The following is a 23083-nucleotide window of genomic DNA, read 5'->3' as shown; positions in this document are numbered from 1 at the left end:
GTGGGCTATAGAGTAATTATAATCATAGGGTAATCTTTGACAAAGGCCAATAAAATTTGGTAGCACTCACAGATTACGAGGTAGCTTTTAAAATTAAATTAAATTACACTGCCCATCGAATTCCGGCTGAATACGAGCCATGTCATCCAATCTGGTCCGATATTGATGTACATACGTTACTTTCCATTTTGGGCAGGAGTAAATAAAGCCTCAAGTGGCCGTGCGATTATCGATTATCAGGTGTGCGAGTCAATCCACAGGCGGACATCGTAAGTGAGAGTTTGATCAAGATTGGGACCCACTCCAGTTCCAGTGGCGACTTACCTCAAGCACTCCTGCTTCTCGGTGCTGTTGCCAATTTACCCGAACCCCGAAATCACTGGAAAGGAATCTAATCGCAATACCAAATGTCCGGTTGAGCTTTGGATGCACCTCCATTTTGCGAATGCACAAAATTCAAGATAATGATGCGTAAATCCATACACATTTTGAGGACATTAGGAAAATAATCCCCATTTGAGGATTTTATTATTGATTTTTTTTAATAAGCTTCATGTTTGTAAAACAACAGTGTAAAAATTATATTGAAAATAAAAGTCCTAAATGAAGATTATTTTCCGTCCCTTTACTCAACTGATTTCAATTAGCTTTAAGAAATATTAATAATAATAAGTAAATATTACATAAAGAAGTGTAAAAGAATACTACGAGTTGATTTCGATTTTTTGATAACACACATTTAATTGTTTCATTATATAAACAGTAAATAAAGATTGGATTTCAAGAAGTAAAGCGCTAATTTTAGATAGGGGATTTCCTTTCGTTGATGTTTATTTTAGAAATAGAGAAGTCCAAGGGATTCCCTTACTTCAAAATGGAGGCAGTGAAGATACGGGGAGTGCGAGTTCCAGGCGCCACTATCTTCGGTATAAATATAACGTCAGACATTCGGCTTCAAGAGGCCTAAGAAATTAAAAAAGCCTTATCTGTAATATAAATTATAGGACACCAAGCACAGAGGTGAATTTCCAATGACAGCGTGAAATTGAAGTATCTCCCTCCGCTTGATGTTATAACATAGCTAATTGACGTCACCATGTGTCGATTGCCGATCGCTCGCCTAAAATACTAAAATAGATTCGGCACCTGTCCTCGAATCAATTGCTTCTCCGCGATCGGAGGACATATCGATCATATCGATATAGGGGCAGGGTCAGACCAAAGTCCGCCCCAAAATATCTTTAGATGGCGATGTATCAAAGCGCAATTAAGGGTGTTATCTTCAAAAGTTCTTAAGTGGTAAAAAAACAGACAGACGAAAAATGAGGCTCCTCCTAATAATAATTTGGTCGACTTTTAAATCATATCTCTGAAAAACCTCCTTGAAATTTGTTTATAAAAAAGTAATATATTTAATTTTAGAAGTTGAACTGCTAAAAGATCTGAATTTATCGATTAATAGATTTTTTATTCTCACTCCGTTATCTGTTGCTGTAAATATAAATATTTGGCAATAAATTTAACAATTTTATCAAGACTTTCAAAAGTTATACCAAGATCTAGATTGCAAATTTTCCATTGCTGAAATTGTTTTGATAATACAATAACATGAATGTGTTTATTGTATATCATTTTCCTAATTGCGATGCAATAGTGCAATAGCTACGATTGACCATTACTGGAAAATATTCACTATAATTTTCATTTGTTCATATAGAGTTTTCAGTTCATTAGGACTCCTCAATGTCGCAGACGACCAACGTATCCAGCAACATTTCCAGTGCGCAGGCAACAACGACAAACACCACATAGGAGATCATGCTGACCCATCCGACGATCTTGCCCAGCACAAACTTGTTGGCCACGAGGAACACGTAGAGGACGACAGCGGTGGCCACCAGCATGGCCGTGGTGATGGTGAGGGCCGAGGAATCGATCTCGATCTCATTCTGGTAGATCAGGCTCTTCAGCAGCCAGGGCAGTCCCAGGCACACGAAAATGTCAAAGGTGTTCGAGCCGATGGCATTGCAGATGGCCATGGAGCCGTAGCCTGAGGAAAACGCAACAGAGTGGTGGGTTCATTAACAGTAAATATGGATCTAGTAGATCTACACTCATAAATATAAATATTTTAATTTTCGAACTATAGCCATTAACAATCAAAACAATCTTTTTTTTTAATTTTATTTAAGAAAAAAGTGTTGGTAAAAAAGTGTAGAAAAAAATTGTTACTTGTTAATAAGGCGATATCAACATAAACAGATTTTTGAGTATTAATTGGTGAAAGTCGCATTTAAAAATATCATAGGAAAACAGAAAAATTAATGAAAGAAATTTTATAAAATGACAGCATAAGTTCATCAAATAAAGTATATTTATATATTGATATTTATATATTTTTTAAATTCTTTCGGTTGTTTACATATTCCTTTGGAATACTCACACGGGGTAAGTGCATTACCGAGTGTGATGCGAATGTGTTCTTAATAAACAAAATTGATTATTTTTGGCCAAATTTAAAAGATCATTATTCTATTTGTATGGCGGAAATCCACGTTTTTTGGTAAGATTATAAATGAGCTTTTATTCTTTTTAGTATTTAGTATTTAATGTTTAATGCTTACCCTTTTTGGAAACGATGTAGGAGGAGGCCACCTCGGGCACACTGGTTCCGGCGGCCAGTACAGTGAGCCCCATGATCGAGTCCGGAATGCTGAGGTTGTGGCCCACAACAGTGAGGAACCAGGTGAGCAGATAGGAGATCAGGCTGATCCACAGGACTGCCAGGAACATGGACAGGAAGAATATGGTGCGGACACTGGGCACGGTGCAGGCGAGCACCAGTTCCGCCGGATACTTGATCGCCCACCAGGTCCACTGGCAGCAATTGGAGCCCGGATCCGGTTTCGTGCACACGTGGTCCCGAAATGTTTTGAGCGGCTCCTCCTCGCGCGTCATGGGATCCTCGTCCAAAAGCTCCGACTCCGTGTGCTCCTCTGGGGAAGATTATTTGTATCAGATGTAGTGAAGTTCAATCCATTTATCCGAGGATTAATTCAATCTGATGAATACTTAAAACTAGAAGTTATAGCCGATTTCTCAATGTCATGTTAAGTTTCTAGTTTGCAATCAGTCAGAGAAAGTTAACAAGGATCCAAATTGTTTGAAACAAAACATCGTTTTCTTAATTTGTGTTCATTTGTCAAACGAAAAATCCAGTTAGACAAACATTTAAATAATATTAAGAAAGGTAATACTTCTGTAAAAGCGTGTTAGCTCAATGTCAAAACTTCACATGACATTGAGAAATGGGAACTAAGTCATAAATAATAAAAACTTTACTTACTGCGAACACAATTCTGGATCCGGCGGTCCAGGATAAGTTGAATGAGGTACAGAAGGTATAAAAGAAGAAGGACCAACGCCTCATACCAGTGTATATGCGAATCCAACAACATAACTGTGAGCGCTGCGATGGCCACAAGATACCAGATCGTGTCCCTCGTCACCGGCCAATAATCCAGTTTGGTCTACAAAAAGGCGAACAAAAAGATACAACTAATACGCAGCATTTAATGATACGCACCGATGGAGTAAAGATGCCGCAAACGCCAGCAATAACTAGGATATTAAACACGGATGAGCCCACGATAGTGCCCACTCCGATGTCCCCGTTAGTGATGAATGTTGCCACAAAGTTCACGAACAGTTCCGGTGCCGAGGTGGCACCCGCGAGGAAAGTGGCCCCGGCCACATCATATGTCATACGCAGGTCTGTTTGGAAAGGAGCTTTCGTTACTAATATAAACAAACAAGACAGGTAAGTTTTATATATGTTAATGTAATGTTAATGTAATGTTAATGTAATGTTAATGTAATGTTAATGTAATGTTAATGTAATGTTAATGTTAATGTAATGTTAATGTAATGTTAATGTAATGTTAATGTAATGTTAATGTAATGTTAATGTAACGTTAATGTAATGTTAATGTAATGTTAATGTAATGTTAATGTAATGTTAATGAAATGTTAATGTAATGTTAATGTAATGTTAATGTAATGTTAATGTAATGTTAATGTAATGTTAATATAATGTAAATGTTATGTTAATTCTATGTTAATGTAATGTTAACATGATAGCAAAATTAAACAAAGGCGATGACGTGGCCTATTGTAGCCTCGTCATCGTCGTTGTTAATTTTTTCTCGCCCTCGGTATTTATAATTCCCAATTAGTTCTAGTCAAAAAATTACGACCATGCGGTTGTGCCGGCCCATAAATCAGTTTTCTCGGATGCTCGAAAGTTGAATGTGTGTTTCTTGAGCGGGTCCAGACGATCAATGGCTATACCATCTAACCTGAGTGTGTGTTTCCTGAGCGGGTACAGATGATTAATGGCTATTCCATCTGACTTGGATTGTACACTAGGATGTAGGATCAAGGACCTCTCAAGGTTAATAGATTATATTATTATAAATTAATTCAATTAATAAATTATCTAAATTCTAATTCCAGATTATTTGTGTGTGAGTGTGTGATTGAGCAGCGGTTGCAGGGAATCACAGCGATACCTTCATACTTTGACTGGATGCAGTGCATCAGGGGTTTAACTGAGTATGTACATTATGCAACATTCATAGCAAAATGTGCAAATATGAGGCAGTGATATATTAATATTACTAATTTTAAATAAAGAGATCACATTTGATTTTTGTTTAAATAAGCTAGAATTAAGGATTGTATATGCAATATGGATCTTAAAAAAACAACGACTTTTTTTTGTCATTAAAATTAATTCCAAAGAAAATTAACTTTTTCAATTTTGTATGCAGGTTTTATGCAAAGGTATTTTCAAAAATAAAAATGACAAACATCGATCCCGAATTTTATATTATTAATTAAGGTTTTAACACAGATTTTAAGAAAATTAAAATAAAATTATTTGGAAGTTTGCCTTTTTGAAATCGGATGTCTGTAAGAAAAGTTATGAGTTTAGAAGTACAGGTTTTAGTTTACTTTTCGGCAGACCAGGGTTGCCAGGGTTGACGTCATTGATTCTGCTCAACTTAATTTTTAATAATCTTCTGGAATAATTGTTCGATTTTGAATGGTTTTTGTGTGTAAAAACATTTATCTACCATGTCTTTACAGGCTTACACGAATTTAGAGCGTTGGACGTGGCCAACTTTTGAAATAAAGTTTAACTGCATTTTACAAAGAGTAATACTGGTCAGTGATTCTATTTCTGTGTAGTGAAGTTGCAAAAGAAAGAAGATTTTTGGGAATGTTAGTGTATATATATATAAAGAATATATATACTTTGTAGGATGGAAAATAGCTCCTTCTTTCAGATGCGATCTTTTGACCGCAATTATAATACCCCCTTCTAACTCTAAGGTTTTGTAACTTGAATATCTTTTTGGCAAATGGATGTTTGGGTACGGAAAGTTCAAGGATGTATAAAATCAGGAATTTAAGATCTCACTGTAGCACAGACGCTCCATGGCTGGCACCAGGTAATCGTCGCATACAATCGCCAGGAAGACGAAGAGGTACATACTGAGAAAAAAAGACACCACGGCTGATATCCAACTTTTCTGTCGCATAAAGTTGGGAAACTCCACGATGGCCGGCATCGAGCAGTTCAGACCATCGACATATTCGACATGGCGCCATGCACTCCGAAATGGCGATTGGTAAGGGGTCCATTCTAAAATAAGGAAGTAATTGAATTCTTAATCCGTTTATTTAAGGAGGCAGTTTAGATACATTCCGCAATCGTCTTCTTTGATGTACACAATGATCAAAGTGGAAATTGTCTTGGTGCACAGTGTTACGGAAAGGCCTTGTCTTTTAGAATTGTTAAAGTAATAAACACAAACCATAAATAGATATAAATATAAATATAGAAGGATCAATGAGTCCCATCTCGGACTTACCATTATCGAACTGTTTGATGTCGGTTGAATCCCAGCCAAAGACCATGATGCTTAATGTGAAACAGTGTCAGAAGAACAATTTGGCAAATTTACATATAATTTATCCAAAAAAAATAGGCATATAGGCAAATAGGCATCAACACAAATAGGTAGAAAAAAGTCAGTTTTTTGATTGATTAAACAGGAAACGCCTGATCGGAAAATTTTTGGAGTTGCTCACATAAAAATTGTTTGTTGGTTGGATTAACAAACTTTTGCACTAAAATTTGCTGAAAAATTATGATATTTTGTTTTTGCGTTTTGTACTGTATGGACAATTTAATTAACTACAAAATTTGTTACTTGTTTAAATTGCAACGTATTTTCTTTTCAAAGTTAACGCAGTACAAAATACAATTATCCGTTACTCGTAGAGTAAAAGGGTATATTGTATTCGTGCAAAAGTATGTAACAGCTAGAAGGAAGCGTTTCCGACCCTATAAAGTATATATATTCTTGATCAGGGTGACTAGCCGAGTCGATATAGCCATGTCCGTCTGTCTGTCTGTCCGTATGAACGCTGAGATCTCGGAAACTATAAAAGCTAGAAGATTGGCATTTTGCATGCAGATTCTAGGAGTTTTTTTTTTTTCGCGCGGAGTCCCACGGCCCACTTACCCGCCCAACCGACCGAGGGGCGCAGCCGTGTATCGTACGGCACGATTCGCGATAGGATAGACGCGAGATAGGAAAATAAAGGTAAAGGTCCGGGGAAAAAAGTAATAGTTAGATCAATCTTGTGCCAATGAAGCAAGTATTAATCGTTTTAGGAGCGGCAGAGAGTCAAGATTTGATATTACAGGAAAAAGTCTATTATAGTCAGAACATAATACTCTGAAAGGCTCATGCAAGGCATAGTTAGATCTACAATGATTTAAAATTAGGGGAATATAATTTCTAGTTAATCTACTTGGCACCTACGCAAGTTTGTTTCAAAATGGTGCCACGCCCCCTTTAACGCCCACAATCGCTTATATACGATTTTAAAAATTTAAATATTTCGGAAAAGTAAAAATGCAGTTTTATTGTGTTTATCAATACCTATCGAAATGTAGAAGAAATTTTTCAAATCGGACCATTCGTTAAAAAGTTATGCGTGATCAAAGTTTCTATCTCCATCTCCCTCGCACTCCCTTTACCTGAGTAACGGGTATCTGATAGTCGGAGCACCCGACTATAGCGTTCTCTCTTGTTATGGTTACTTTTAAACATGGTAAGCGAAACAAATAAATACATTTAAAAATAATGATATGTAAAAGTAATCGATATTTTTGAGAAAAAGTAAAAATTTTTGTGGTAAATTTAGCACTAGAAAATTGAACAAAGAAATACTCGTACCTTACTTTACCATAAGCTTGCAAAAACGTGGATTGATTCAAGTTATAACCATATGGCAGCTTTATGTGTTCCAGAAATATCCTCCAAATTTGTAACGAAGGTGCATACAAATAAGGATATAATTAAGGTGGAATGATTTTATTATCACTCGGATATATATACTTTGCCAAACTTGTTGTCGTTAAAAACAATAAGTTGATTCATTAACTTAAAAAAGCTCCTCCCACAAGCCAAGTCCCATTAAAAATATTTGCCATCCACAAATTCTTTGTTAAATCTCATATATATTAATCATATAAATACATTATTGAATTTTTTTGGTTTGGGTTTGGTTTTTGTTTCTCCCTTCGCTCCGCTCCGTTTATCTTTTCATTTCATCTCATCTATTTGCATTTGTCTTTTGGTTTTCAACCGAAGGTCGTGAAAGAGTCTACTTTAATAATAATAATAATAAAAAAAAAGTATTATTACAATAACAGCATAACGTATAACGTAACTCAACTATCAAGGTAGATAGAATAGAACAGAAAATACATATTAATTAATTAAACGACTGCACTCAGCTCAGGGTTGATTCCAGCCAGCTGCCGGAAACTGAATTGGAAAACGGAACCAGCTCTTGATGACCGGTATCGCTCCACCTCCACTCATCCACTGATCCACAGATCCACTGATCCACTGATTTACTGATTCCTCCATTCATGTTCATCCAAAATCGCACATCGCACATCGTCCATCCATCCATCCACACGTCGTGCTCCCACTCCACATCGCACATCGCACATCTGTCGGATGCGGATCCATCTCATGATCGGCCGCAGGTGGGCAGGTTGACGCGGAAGAACACATTGAGTTCGATGAGGGAGGCGAAGACCATGAAGACCAGATACATCACCAGGCAGGCGGTGCCCACCTTCTTGTCCAGCTTGAACTTGTTCGTGGAGAAGGTCAGGTAGAGCAGGAACAGCGTCGACAGCAGGGTGATCGCCGAGTACTCCAGTCCGGCCGAGTTGATGGCCACGTAGTTCTGGCCGGGCTGGATCGGGAAGAAGACGGCCTTGATCAGCCAGGGCACGCCCAGGCACAGCAGGATGTCGAAGGTGTTCGACCCGATCGAGTTGCAGATCCCCATCGATCCGTGACCTAGGACACAGATTCAGATTCAGATTCAGATACTTCGATGTCTCCGGTCGACCAAATTTACTCACCGCGCTTCGCCACAATCACACTGGACACCGCTTCGGGAACACTGGTTCCAGCCGCCAGGAACGTAATCCCCATCACCGAGTCGGGAATCTTGAGGGTGTCACCTGCGGAGGAGGAGATACTATCATAAGGATGAACTACAGAAATTATTCTGATCCTGGAAAGTACAATCCTATCTTTTCAGTTGGGAATTATAATCTCTGAGTTAGGATAAACAAAATAAGATATACCCTTAGTTACAACTTTCTTAGTAACTTTTACCATTACAGAATATGAGTAATAACAACTCAATATATTTAACCATAACAGGTAAATTTAAGTACTTGTTAAATTAGAAAATATAACTTTGGGTGTTGAAATTCAAAGCTTAAGTTGTCCGATTTTTAATAAACAGGAAAAGTTTATAAATGAGTTAAAGTTCTATAATATGAACTTTTGAAAATTGTTGGATTTAATAGTTGAAACCTACTAATGCAATAGACTTTCAACTCCAGATCAGATAAGGACAAAGAATATTTGCTGAATGTTCTGCATGTCTCACCAATAATGGTTATCATCCACGCAACCACATAGGACAGCGATCCGATCCAGACGATGCACATGATGAAAGTCAGCGGGAAGATCTTGTTGTTCTTGGCCTTCTTGCAGTCGGGAATGGCGATGCGGAAGAGCAGGTGGATGGGCCAGATGATGAGCCAGGTGAACTGGGCGAAGCAGCTCTTGTCCTTCGGGTAGGTGAGCAGGGAGTAGCCCTCCTCCTCGCGATCCTCGCCAGCGGCAGCCCCACCAGGTTGGGCCTCTGCCTCGCCACCGTCCAGTGGCGCCATCTGGGCAATGGCACCTGCTCCCGGAGGGACACCACCTGCTCCTCCCGCCGCCTCCTCCTCCTCCTGCTCCGGCTCCAGCACTGGTGGTGCTTATGGTCGAGGTGGTGATCGAAGTGGTGGTGGTTCCGCCACCGGTGGTGCCTGTGGCCTTGGCCTGGTCATTGTTGAGTCCTCCGTTCAGCTGGATGTTGGCCATGTTCTGGCAAATGCGATTCTCGACGAGCTCTGCGAGAGTGGGTTGCGAAAGGTCATTATCACAAAGGGGAAATATCATCTAAGACAGCTATTTATTTGGTTTACAAAGCGGGTCAGAGGTCAGGGGTCATAGGTCATAGGTCATAGGTCATAGGTCTGTGGGTGTTGTTGTGGAGGTGGAAATGCAAATGCAAATGCTGGTCTCTTGTGTACCTGGTTCCTTCTCATTGCTGTTCTTTGTGTGTATGCTGCAGTTGGAGGACCGGCTGCGCGAACGCGCCTGTTTAACGCCACCTGTGTAGTATTGTGAGAGTAATGTATAGCGTACTTGTATATAGGATGTGTACCTGGATTTAAGGTTTCAGTAATAATAGCAATATTTGGTATAACATTAAAAATAACCTACAAAGTATTGTGAGTTTCTCAGAAAACACTAGCTGCTCAAAATCACTTATGAATGTGTCTAAAAGTATTAATTAAAAATCAAAGGACGTTCGGACTCAAAATATAGTGTTGCATACTTTTGGACACCGTTAAAAGTGATTTAAAAATACCAATATATGATATTTACTCACGCAAAACCTTTTAGTAATGACCTAAATAGTTAGTTATAAATATTCACCTTGACATAAAGCCTTGAATAAAAAAGTTAATATTGAGTATTTCTCTTTACCTTAACAAATATAAGATTATCTAGCTTCGATTGCTAGTGCTTACAAAAAGTTAATTCTTTTTTCTTAGGTCATTAGTTATTATTATAAAATGATCAATCAATGTACATTTAAGTCCCTACGATTTCAATTAAAATATATGTTATTTAAGAATAAATAAAATACAAAATATAGAACTTCAAAAGAACAAAAATGTGTTTTTAATGAAATACCAATTAAGTATTAAATTTTTTAGATTAAGTACATAATAATACTTGAGCAATTATTAGTTGTAATAATTTACAGTTAATACAATGTTTAAAACTTGCTTTCATTTTTCACCTAAATGTGATCAAAATGATAATAGTCATCCTGTGTAAAAAAGGTTACTTAAAACAAGTAAAAACAAAATTACTATAGTTTGTTCAAGCCAATATAAGAGTTGCATGTAAATAATGTATGCTCTATGCCAAAAAAATATTAGAAAGTCTTTTGATAAAGTAGGGATTTCACTAACCTTTGGCGCACTTCTGGAAGGTCTTGTCGAAATACATGACTGCCAGGTAAACGGCGTACAGGGAGACCAGGATGAGGGCCTCGTACCACTCGACTCGCTCGTCGTGCATCACGCAGATGAGGATGGCCACCGTGACTCCGTAGGCGATGCTGTCCCGCGTCAGTGGCCACCAGTCCAGGGGTATGGTCTGCAGGAGGGGAGTAGCGCAGGAGGGGATTAAAGATATTGGGGGTAAAGGGATCTAGAACTAGGACTTGCCATGCCAGCTCCGATGCCGCAACAAGCTGCCACCGCCAGGATGTTGAACACCGCCGATCCGACAATCGTGCCCACCCGATGTCGCCCTCCGTGATGAAGGTGCCTATCACGTTGACGAAGAGCTCCGGGGCGGAGGTGGCCGCGGCCATGAACGTGGCCCCCGCGACATCATTGGACATGTTGAGTGCTGATTAATTATTAAAAAAAAAATATATAAGTATTGGAACATTTTTCGGGGTGATTCGGATTGTGAAAGTACTCATCAAAACTAGTAAAGACCCATTTGGTACTTGCTAGGATAAGACGATTGCAAATTTGTTTATATGGATGTATGAGCAGGTAGATACAAAATGCAAAATATTCACTTTGAATAAAGTGTACCAAGTGTGGTAAAGTCATTAAAAAATATAAAACAATATACTTTATATTAAGGCTTGGCATAGGGTAATTTTATTTTATATTTTTGACTTTGCAATTTGTTATTCTCTGTTCTAAAAAAGATTCTTACATTATACTTCTTTATTTCCATAGATACAATGTTAAGACCTGACCGTTAAATTTTGATCGCCATAGGATCTATTTTACTTTAAATTTTTATTTAGCTATAAAATCCAAACCTAGCTTAATATTAAAAAACCCAAATGGGTTTTTGACTGAATTCAAAGAGTTCTTTCAAAATCCGAAGTAAGAATCGCGGTTACGTTTTCTGTGTTTTAATGCAAAAAATCCAAAATAAATCCCCGCCAACTTACCTGCACATATTTTCTCAACTGCTGGCACAAAGTACTCATCACACACTACGGCTAAGGCTACGAATAAATATAAACTGGCTATAACATGAAGTACAACAGCACCGGACTGTCTTTGCGCCTCCGAGAACAAGTCTCTGGGAAAGTCATCGATGGCGGGCTGAGTGCAATTTATATCTGCAAGAAATGGCACAATTGGAGGTGAGTTACTGTGACACTTCGTCATTTTTAAGGATATTATATTTCACTACTATTCACTACAGAACTAACTTACATAAAAGTATAATAAAATTGAGAGTGTATATATAATAAAGTGAGTTAGAAAAACTACAATATCGTATACAAAAGTGTGTGACTTGAATCAGGTAAAAATTTAGTAATCGTGTTCCAATAATATATATTTATTTATTATTCATTTTTTTCATGATAAGATAGACACATTAAAATACAAATTTCAAAATTCACGAATCTTAATTTGAGCAAGATTTATTTTGAATACAAATAATATCATAATTTGCGCATTTTTGTCCCAATTATCATAAAATCCTTAAATAGAATTTTTTCATAAGATGGCCTTAATCCTGCGATCAAATTATTAGGTTTCAGGTTTTATGTCTTTAAGCTTATATTCACTGATAACGTTCTATATGTTTAAATTATTTTATCTATTTAACTTATCAAGGAAAATTCAAGAAACATTCTTTTCAAAATATACGGTGTTTACTAAAAAGTCCTTAAATGTTTTGTAAGCGAAAGTTATATAGTGAAATAATTTTTATTTTTATTATTTCATAACTGAAAATTTAAGTGATTTTAGATCTGAATGTTTAATATTTTAAATCTTCGTCACTGATTCCTGATCACAATATTTTTCTTAGTTTTTCTTTGGTCTATATTAAATGCTGGATATGCAAATCACTTTTTTACGCACATTTCATTCTGCAACTGGCACAATGTCACACTTCACCCAACAAAAAACAACGAATCCCAATCGATCGGGGGAACTAAGGTCTCCGAATCGCCGAATTTTCCCGAGAGACCGCTTTTCTATTTATTTTTTCTTTTTTGTGTGTCACAAGTCGGAGTCTCAAGCGTCGGTAATGAACTAAACCAGCAGTGCTGCAAGAAAGACCACAAGACTGGCAGCCCAGGAATCGAAACTCAAAACAGAAGCCGAAATGGAAACTGCACGAGATACAGATACAATTACACGATACACCCATACAGATGCAGCAACAGCAGCGGCCACAGATACAGATACATCTGGTGGAGGAGCCGAAACAGAAACAGCAACCGAATTAGAACCGAAACAGAAACAGAAGCTGAAGCTGAAGCCGAAGCCGAAGCCTCGCTTTCTTATTATCGTATCTCATAGATGTACTTGTACTTGTACTTGGTCATCGATCAAATATGCGATGGACCTCCGATCCAGCTAACGATCGGCAGCGGAAGCGATAAATACGCCTTTGATGTCATCAAATTGAATTGCAAAACAACAAAACTGAATCCCCCTCGAACTGAAATTGAAACCGAAAACTGTGCCGAGTGCTAAAAACAGACCCACTCGCAAAAAGTTTGAAACAGTTCTACACGGCAAAAATTGATTCAATATCACTTTTAAATATTTAAAATACAATTTAATAACAGCCCTGCTAAAGGAAATCTTTCCTACCCTATAAAGTATATTTTTAATCATGTCCCTTTTTTATGCAGTTTGTTATTTTTTGATTTCGTTGTTAAAAGATGTAACCACTAAAGTTGCAATAGAAACAATGTGAACGATCAAATGTGATTCTGCTCAAATCAATATTATTCCTTAAGTATATATGTATTTTTATAAAACTAGGATGTTTTTAACTGTTTTAGAAACTGTCCAAATTCATATATTAACAAGAGGATTAGATTTAAGCTGCAAGGATATATAAATTTCCTTTATTCTTGTTTGAATTATTAATAAAAATAAATAAAATGTTAGATATTAAAATAAATCATTTTTGAAAATAAAAATATATATTTTACGCACCTAATACAACAATGAAACCTTAAATATCATTTATTTTAAAATTGGTAATAAAACCCTATGAAATTAAATGTGTAATACTTTTGGCATTACAATATATATACAAATAAAAGGTGTTTTTTTTTGGGGTATAGAACTTTAAATTTCAATAAAACAACGATGGATTATTCGATTGACATGGATTTTTTTTTATTCGAAAGATAAACTAATTTTGTTCCGTGCAGAGCACCTGAGTCGGGACCCCGTGCCGAGAACAAGAAGCGATGGACCGACTTGAGGCCGCAAATTGAAACAATAAGTGCTGACCAAACCCAACGGCTAAAGCCCGCCACAATAACACCCATAATAGCGATCGATTGAGCGGCATAAGTTGATAGAGACATAGACATAGACATAGACATAGACATAGATATAGATATAGACTCGGCACAGACAGATCGGGGCAGATACGAACATAGAAACTGCGATGACCATAGGTCAATAACACAGTGCAGCAGGGAAAATGTGCCCTCATGTTTGACTTTGGATTCTGCAAGTGCTTAATTCGGTTCTTACGGCTTCGGATTTTATAGTGACTTGAAGTAAAATTTTATTAAAATCGCTTTCGGTCTGTAGGATCATTATAGTTATCGACAATCGAAAAGAAATGCAAAGCAAACCTTTGTTGGATCTAAAAAGTTAACTCAAGAATGTACAAAATATTTAATATCTTGAATATTTAATATTCAATTTACTGATTAATTTTGGCCCTCATTTCTGGGTCTTTCCCTTAAGATATGTCTAAAACCCTAAAAATGTTACTCAGTGTAATTAGATAGCCAAAGCCAGTAATCAGTCAAGCATTTGAAACGCCATTGTACCATCTGACCCAATCAAACGAATTGTGTTTTGTATCTGTCAATCGAAATCATCGGATTCTGTGTTTTTCGCCTGTCGATTAACAGGGGATTAGCGATTGGCACTAGAAATGATTGCTCGTAAAAACCAATAATTAAAGCGATAACTGAAATTTCAATATTTAAATTGAATGTTTGTTATTCAAGGTAAGGGTAATATTTTTTTTTAATATTTGGTAATATATAAAGCAACTTTTAATCACAAAATGTAAGACATAAAAACTAAAATTCCGAGCAAGCTGGCTTTACCGAAATTATTTCCCATTCCTAAATACCCATTACCGATTTTACACTTTTCAAGGCTGTTAAAATTCGGTTACAGATCTTAGAACCTCTATATACATATTACTATGGCAAAACTTCGCCGTAATATAGCTTATTTATGTGCGATGGATCCCAGTGTGAAGTCGGAGTTGGGCGCGAAGATATAGATATGGGTTTAATATGTCGAGGAATGAAGTCGCAGATGCAGACGAAGATTGAGAGATACAGAAAAGAAAGTCGGAGTCCGGGGTCAATTGAGACAAACGCATTTTGTAACTGTCAGCCCGCATAATACAATGATGCTTAATAAACATTTACAGCGCTCCGTAGTTAGAGTGAATGCAATGGCGAGAGGGTGCGAGCAGGACGGAGAGAGAGAGGAGTGTTAATGATAATCAATTTAACGTGGATAACAATCAGCAAAACATTCAATCACAGTAAATTAAGTTAACTTTAATTGAATGAGCGACGCATAAACAGTAAAACCGTATCGAATTCTTTGAATTTTGGGTAATTGAACTCTCTAGATTTGGGAAATACGATATGTGAGTTGGAACTCCGAAACGAAAAGACTATTTGCGCAGAACATAAGATTAACATTGAAATAAGTTTGTTAGTTTTGAATTACACCTTTTATAAAATGTGATTCACAGGAAGGTTTAACATATATTGTATAAGTTTAGAAATAGGAGCACCCATACTAAATTCCAAAAATACACTAATCTTCAAAATATAAAGAAATAACTCCAGATATGAAAATATGAATATTAATGATTTACATTTTTAGCTGTAATTATCCGAAAATCGTTTGTTACTTAACAATTAAAGATACAGGTTTTCTCAGCATGAAAAACTCAAAAATTTCGATCACCAAACCACAAAATCAAATGATTTTTTTTAACATGCAATTTATAAATTTTTTTCTAATTTTGATGTCAAACTGCAATAGAAAAACATTTTTTACATGCTTAGTAATTCCGTGACGTAATTTTGTAAGCTAGTTTTATCGATGATTTAATTATGTTAAATTCGAAGAAGGCAAATAATTTATAAAAATTGTTGGAAAATAAAAACATAGCTAATTTTTTTATTATTGGGCTCATTGTTAACTAGTAAAAATGTGAATTAAAAACGTTTTTATCATTAAGGAAATGTAATATTTAGAACACAGAAAATAAATATATTTTAAGATCGATTAAATTGTTTAATTAGAAAATACACTGCGAAGACTTGGCGTATTGGTTCTTTCAATATACCTTTTTTAATATGTCAAGCTTATAAAGGTGCTGTTTTTAAGGAGACAAATGTGGCGTTACTTTGATAAAAATCTAATTCTCCAGAAAACTTTTCAGAACTATGTTAAAAAACATGCCACTGTGGGCGAGAGACTGCATATTACGTATCTGCCTCGTTGTCACAATTGTTTTATAGAAAGACTTGAAGCACATCACCTCGCAGCCCACACAAATAAATCCACATAGATATACGCTAGAGATCTGTATGATCCATGTGTGGACCCATATGTAAGTTCATTTCTGAACATCAGTAAGGAAAATCAGTGTGACAATGCGTTTTAATATGACTTTTGTGTACCGTTTAAAGAAACATTTTCAGAACGAGCCCAGCTTTGTGGCTTTTGTGTGTGTATATCCCATTTTAAGTTAGTTAGTCTTACTTGGGGCTGTCTCCGTATCTTCTGGAAGCGGGTTTACCTGCACCCAAGCCAATAATTCAGGGAAAAAAGGCGAATCTAACGCTGCATTGGCTACAAAAAAGGTCAAAGATTTAATTTGTTCATTTTCGATTCATTTGGCTTAATTATTTTTGGTTTTGACAGCTTGCCCGGCATTTTGTTTTGCCTTTACGCTTGATTGCTGCTGCTCACAAAAAGGTATTCGATTACGTTTCACCCATTCAATTACACATTTGCTGCGTTTCTCAGAAAGGTTTCGCTACTTTTTATGCTGATTTGGTCATAAAAATGCAATTCAGTTTAGTGTGATATGACAGGAATTATTTTAGAAGTTTATACGTAGATTAAATACTAGTATGTTAATAGCTACTTTATAGCTTAGATTCTAAATATTTTTTGTTTAATGCGCAGATAAAAACAAGTTTTTAATAGTTTTTATCTTATAATTGTATTTAAAATAATTCTTAATAATTTAAACATTTTTATTAAATTACACTGCGGTTAAAATGCTTCTAACGATAATTATGTAATAATTACTATTAACTGTCAGAAAAAAATGTAAAAAACTAAAATGGTCCAAGCGATAAAAATAGTATAAGCTAAAAATTGCTCTTTTTTTCAGCTGATTAAAATAATCGGGATATATTCGAAATTTGAAATAAGTACTGTCTATTAATGTTATTACTGAGTTTTTCCAAGAAGTTATAAAATAAAAAGTGTGGAATTATAGAAAACAGCCAGAAATAAATTAGTTCATGGTGCTAGTACCAGTTGGGAATTTTAAAGGCTCAAGTGGAATAAAAACCAAAAACAAAGGAAGATCTACAGTTAGTTACAGTAACCGTTACTTTACAGTAAGTTACCGTGAGGAAAACAACAAGTAAAAAAAATGATAGGTAAAATATTACTGATGTGGTTATTTTAACCGTCAATACAGTACAAAATGTAAATTAAAATACCACGCATCATCATTTAACAGCAAAAGTTAATTGATTTACCCAATAAAAATTGTCGCGAACATAATTTTAATTAAATAAATTGTTTAAATCTGAATTATTAGAAAGCACCTATGTGCGTAAGGAAATGCAATAATTACCACATTTTTTATATTTGTTACAGTGGTATTATTTACATGTTTTTACACATTGCCAAATTTCACTAACCATGTACATATCTAAAAAAACATTGAACTTATAATTGCTTTATAATTTTAATTTAGATGACTATCAAGGACGATCTAGGTATAACAAAAGATACAATTTGCTGTTTTGTTGTAAATACAAAAAGTAAATTTTGGATGGTAAAAGCAAACTTGAAAATATACTTTTATTTTTTATTTAATTTTTTTATAAAACTACATTACCGACTATAGAAAATTGTAACCACCTCAATTTAAAAAATACAAAACTTTAACTTCAAATTTGAAATTAAGGTATTTAAGCACTTTTTAAAATGATAAACATTTTTTACGCAGTTTCCTCACGAGGCTAAACAAAGGCTAAAATAAAAAAACAATTAAAACTTTTTAAATAAAGCAACTTGTTTACCTTAATATTGCTTTACTAATAGAACATATTTTTTTAAATTAAAAACAATTAAAATACAAGTTTTATAAAATTTTAAGTTTTTGCTTCAACTAGGAGAAGTGATCGTTGGTTTGGTCTAAAGGGATTCACTGAATCCATAACAATTAAACGAAAATACAACAGAAATTTGCTGAGATAGACAGTTAGTATTGCTCATGTTGTTAAGCCGGCTATCACAGTGGGACAACAATTATTGAACGCAAATGTAATGTTCAAAAAAATATAAGAGTTCTTGGAATAAATTATAATTAACTTTAAAAAACAATCGATTAATAGATCAGTTATAAAAGATAAAATGCTAAAAAGTATAAATAACAATGGAAAAGTGTATCTTGCTGCCCAATTTTGTTTTAAACATTTTTTTTTTTTTAAGAAAGTCAAAAATAAATATAATTATATTTACATTGATTAATTTATCATCTATGTACAAAATTTAAGCTTCGTATAAATATTTTTGTTTTGTGCTAAGCCAACATTGCGTATACGCCCTATTGTGCATGCAACTTCTTCTTAATACATTCAACATTGCGCATACGCCACATAGCACGTTATCTATGTAAGGAAAAGAAATCGAATAAAAACCGAAACCAACTTAGGAATACACTAAAAATAAAACTTAAAGGAAAGAAATGCAAAAAAAAAAACGAAAAACAAGCGGGCAAGGCACAGTTTTGGTTGTCACTGTGCATAGTAAATGTCATTAAGATTCACTTAATGAGCCAATTTAGACAATTGATCCATATGCCTTAGTTTACGCGCACACACAAATAGACACACACACACATGCACTCGCGGGGGCATAAAGAGATCCGCACACATATACACCCACACCAGGCCTATACATATGTATATGTATACATATATATACTGATATATACATATATGTATGCGTGAAATCGTGCAGAAAAAAGCGTTTTTATCGGCTTAGCTTGTGCATGTATGGCGGTGGGCGGAGGGGGAGGGGGTCCTATGACGTCATTGCACGCACACACACAGTTAATTGCATTGCATTAAAATTATTCCATTTCATTCGAAGCTTAATTGATTTATTAAATTTGTTTCTCTCTTTTTTGTCGCCGCCACTGGCGCCGCCACACAAAACATCAAAAACAACAGAAAAAAAAATTTGCATAATCTACGATGGCTGTTTTTTTTTTGGCTTGTTAATTAGTTAAGAGGACACTTGTGGGGGTTAAATTATAAACTTATCTGTAGTTCTCGATCTTTTGTTTTTCCTCTCGTTTAGTTTCGTTTATAGTGGTTTTATGTGTTTTCATTTTCAGTTTTTTCTCTTGGGTTAATTAGTTAAGAGGACACACAGATTTGGGGGTGGATGGAGAGGCTGAACTCGGTTTAGGAACTTAGTCTAAGCGTAGTCTGCAGGTAAGCTTAGTTAGTGATTATGTACCCGTAGTGCTGCTAAGACCCCAATAGTCTTCCATTGCTGCACGGTGTTGTAGTGGTGATGGACACTCGTAAACTGCGATGCGCCGTTGTATGAAGCGCAATCTCAATCGCAATCCCAATCCCAATCCAAATCCCGAGCAATCCCCAATCCCCACTTCAATGGTGTTGATTTTCTCTTTTCCTTCCTTCGCCGTGTGTGCCTTTCTTTCTTTTCTCTGATTTATTCTCTTTTCTCCTTTGGCTCTATTCCTCTGTTCAGCTCGGGTTCGTCTTAAGTGAGACGGCGAGAGTTGTCTCAATTTGCGCTAAAGATTCAGATCCAGATCCACAATGGCACGTAGAGTCGATCCCGGGTGGTGGGTTGGTGGGTGGAATTGTGGGTGGTGGATGCTGTATGGTGGATGCTCGATGGCGGATTTCGGATTTCGGAACGGAGGCAATTGAGGCACACACACACACACACGGACGGACACCTCACACACACTCGCACACGTTCACACCTCGGGAAGACGCTTCTGCATCTCGTTCCGTTTCAAAATCGGGAGATCTGTGGATGGCGATATATTGTTCAAAGCAGCGATGCTAAACTAAAACCTAACTGGATGACTTTTGCAAGTTTTCTAAATTAGAGCAACGATTAAAGGAAGGGAAGAGGCAATAATATCGATAAATAGCTAATCAATTGTTTTTACTTTTTTAATTTATTTTCCATTTTTTTACAGCAATGGTTTTTGAATAGGAAACTTCAAAATAACAGCAATCTATTACCCTTAAATTTTCCAGATTAATTTCGAATGATAGTAGTAAAGAAGAGAAGTAACAATCATGGAAAAATCGAAGGAACTAAATGTAAAAAAAATAATAAGTATTGATAAAAGTTTTATTGTTTTAATTAATTGTTTTAGCGTGTATAACAAAAGTTAGTTCTAAGTTGAACAATTTAATAGAAATTTATACAATCAAAATCGAAGCATTAGTTACTAAAAAATTAAAAAGAATAAACAAATTAAAATCTCTGTTAAGCATTAATATATCTCTGATTTAAAAAATCAATTAATGTCTATCAATAGTTTTTTAGTCCGTTTTCTCTGTGACAGAATCGTCTCACCTCTGCTTATGAAATCTTATTTTGAAATCCTCAATAAGCTGCTGGAAGCCAATTGCTCTATTATGATACTTTCCAGCACCTTCGCAAAGCTAACCAATTAGATATCACCAGATTTTGACATATGTATATCCCGGCGCGTTCACTTGCCGGCAATTTAAATAAAATTAATAATTAATCCAAAAACCAAGCATTAAAAATTAAGTTCAAACGAGGCTCGACGTTCGATGCAACATGTTTGATTCTCTTCCCGGATAATCGATGCTCTAAAATGAACCGCGCAAAAGGGAAATGTTGTGGAATGGAATGAAATGGAACAGGAAACAGTCGAACTCGCTTAACTCAAAGATTGTTTCTAGTATCAATATAGTGAATATGTATTTGAAATAGAGGTATACTCCGATATATTATGTGTAATTGGGTCCTTTAATTGGGATAGAAGTTCGACTGTAAGCTGTCTCTATCTATATAGTTTGTGGACCTTGCTCTTGACACTCTCACTTAAAGGTTATGGCACAACAACAAAAACACAAAGGCAGCAGATCCCGTTACGCAGCGTTTCTTGATGCTTTGTCCCGGTTTGTTCCGTTTCGTTTTGCTTCGTTCCGCGCTCACTCGCGTCTTTAAACTCGCTAACATTAATCTCGATCTTTTCGTTATCGTTTCCGTTCTCGTTCCTTGAATCTGATCGCCGTCGAAAATTGTGCGATTAGTATTCCCTTTTCTGGTTCTCCGCCTCTAAATTTTAGTCTTTTCTTTTCTGTTTTTTTTCTTCAATTTTTTGATATGGCTTGGCTTGTGTTGTTGTGTGTATATTGTCTTGATGCCGCCGACGTTGACGTTAAACTGATTCTGAATCGGTGCTTGGAGCGCTTTAGTCCAAACCGAGCTCACTATTTTTTTTTATTTTTTTTATGTTTTTTCGCCGAGCTTGATTTGGTTGTGGATCCGAGCGTGTGTGCGCCTATATACGTACTATGTGTGCAACTATAATACAGTTTAACTGACTATAGACTAATACCAGCGGTTATTCAAAGGCGGATTGCTGGCTGCGTGTTTGTATTTTATTTTTCCCGAGATCGTATGTGCTGCTTGTTTGTGGGGTGCATTGTTCGTCAATGTTTCAGTTTTCAGTTTTCCCTTTTTGTTTATTTGCCTATTTGTTTATTTGCATTTTGTCAATTTTATTTCGGCCAGAGTGGGCATTGGCGATCGGCAAAGGTCAAGTCATGGTAGAGCGATCAACTAATTAGAGCTAAGCGCAGACTCGTGCCATCGCTTTGGGGCTTGGCACCTGGCCTATATCTACATTCTTCAGCCAGAATTGCCAGGTCCTACACCGAAAAAAATTAATTATCCTATATAAGACCGAAGGAAACCCAGTTTTCCTTCTTATAATTTAATGGTTCCTGATTGTAAATGCCATATCATCATATTATATAAAAAAGGAAGCAATACATTTGAATATCAAAGAAATTAAAAACTTGGAGCAACAAAATCCACCTTAGCTGCAATATTCAATTAACTGATAAGCTCAATACGCGAATAAAAGAAAGCTTGTCTAAAGATGTCAACGGACATTTCTTATTTGATTTACGGCTTCAAATAAAAAATAATCAATGGCCTAAAACTTTGCTGCTATATTTTTTGCTTTTGCTCGTTAATCCCATTTCTTTCTGTGTAACACCTCCACCTAACCAAATAGAGCTTGCTCATCGCCATATTCGGCTTATCTGAAGACCTGTCGGATACTTCCGTCACTCTGTCCATGAGAAGGGTTCTCCAAATAATGTACTACCTTTCGGTATTTGTTTAAAGCATATTCCCAGCTTACGTGACAACCGTCTATGTTTGCCATCGCGGTGAGATATATCCCAGATATGAATGGATCTTCCCGAATATCAGCCGGCAAACGCAAATAAATAGGTTGTGTAGTGGAGGGGGGAGGGCATCATCATCTAACTAAACAGCCACTAATTGGACAAGAGCGTTTTTAATTAAGCGTCCATCTATTAAAATAGACAGTAGATCAGACGATTACCAAAGCACTAAATAGGATGATATGGACACACAGGGACAGTGCGATTCAGAATTATAACTATAAAATACACACAGAGAAAACTAGAAAAATAGTAAGGTACATTAAAACGGACTCTGAATATTTTTAATAGAAAAACGTTAAATATTTTTTGTTTACCTTTACTTTTTAAAAGTACTTAACGTGGAATTAATTAATTCGTTCTGTGTGTGAAAAATCCAAGGAATATTTCATAAAAACACTACTGAAAACAGCCATTATGTATTCATTAACTAACATTTTGTTCCTGCGGAACAAATTTTTACGGTTGCATTTTTATCGAATAAGGACTATTTATTTTAAAATAAATTACTTGA

The 23083-nt window shown here is 35.8% G+C and overlaps 2 protein-coding genes across 2 annotated transcripts; both read right to left on the bottom strand.

Annotated features, from left to right (window-relative positions):
* Positions 1-1572: 1572 nt before the first annotated feature.
* LOC108052489 (sodium/potassium/calcium exchanger 3) lies at positions 1573-6100 on the bottom strand. Its single transcript, XM_017134878.2, has 6 exons — positions 5940-6100; positions 5486-5710; positions 3587-3774; positions 3347-3530; positions 2625-2996; positions 1573-2050 (listed from the first exon to the last, which is right to left on the bottom strand). The coding sequence occupies exons 1-6, from the start codon at positions 5983-5985 to the stop codon at positions 1731-1733; spliced, it is 1335 nt and encodes a 444-aa protein (XP_016990367.2). The 5' UTR covers positions 5986-6100; the 3' UTR covers positions 1573-1730.
* A 2021-nt stretch (positions 6101-8121) lies between these two features.
* On the bottom strand, positions 8122-21620 carry LOC108053540 (sodium/potassium/calcium exchanger 4). Its single transcript, XM_044461245.1, is given in 11 exon segments — positions 8122-8459; positions 8525-8626; positions 9064-9400; positions 9402-9574; positions 9758-9838; positions 10712-10898; positions 10970-11043; positions 11046-11156; positions 11722-11895; positions 19586-20131; positions 21171-21620. Coding segments are annotated over 10 exon segments (1611 nt in total). The 5' UTR covers positions 19620-20131; positions 21171-21620.
* Positions 21621-23083: the final 1463 nt, after the last annotated feature.

The sequence above is a fragment of the Drosophila rhopaloa genome, unplaced genomic scaffold (genome assembly GCF_018152115.1).
Source record: "Drosophila rhopaloa isolate 14029-0021.01 unplaced genomic scaffold, ASM1815211v1 contig_3, whole genome shotgun sequence".
NCBI classification, from domain to species: domain Eukaryota; kingdom Metazoa; phylum Arthropoda; class Insecta; order Diptera; family Drosophilidae; genus Drosophila; species Drosophila rhopaloa.
The sequence above is the reverse complement of the archived record's forward strand: the minus strand, read 5'-3'. Positions and strand labels throughout refer to the sequence as shown.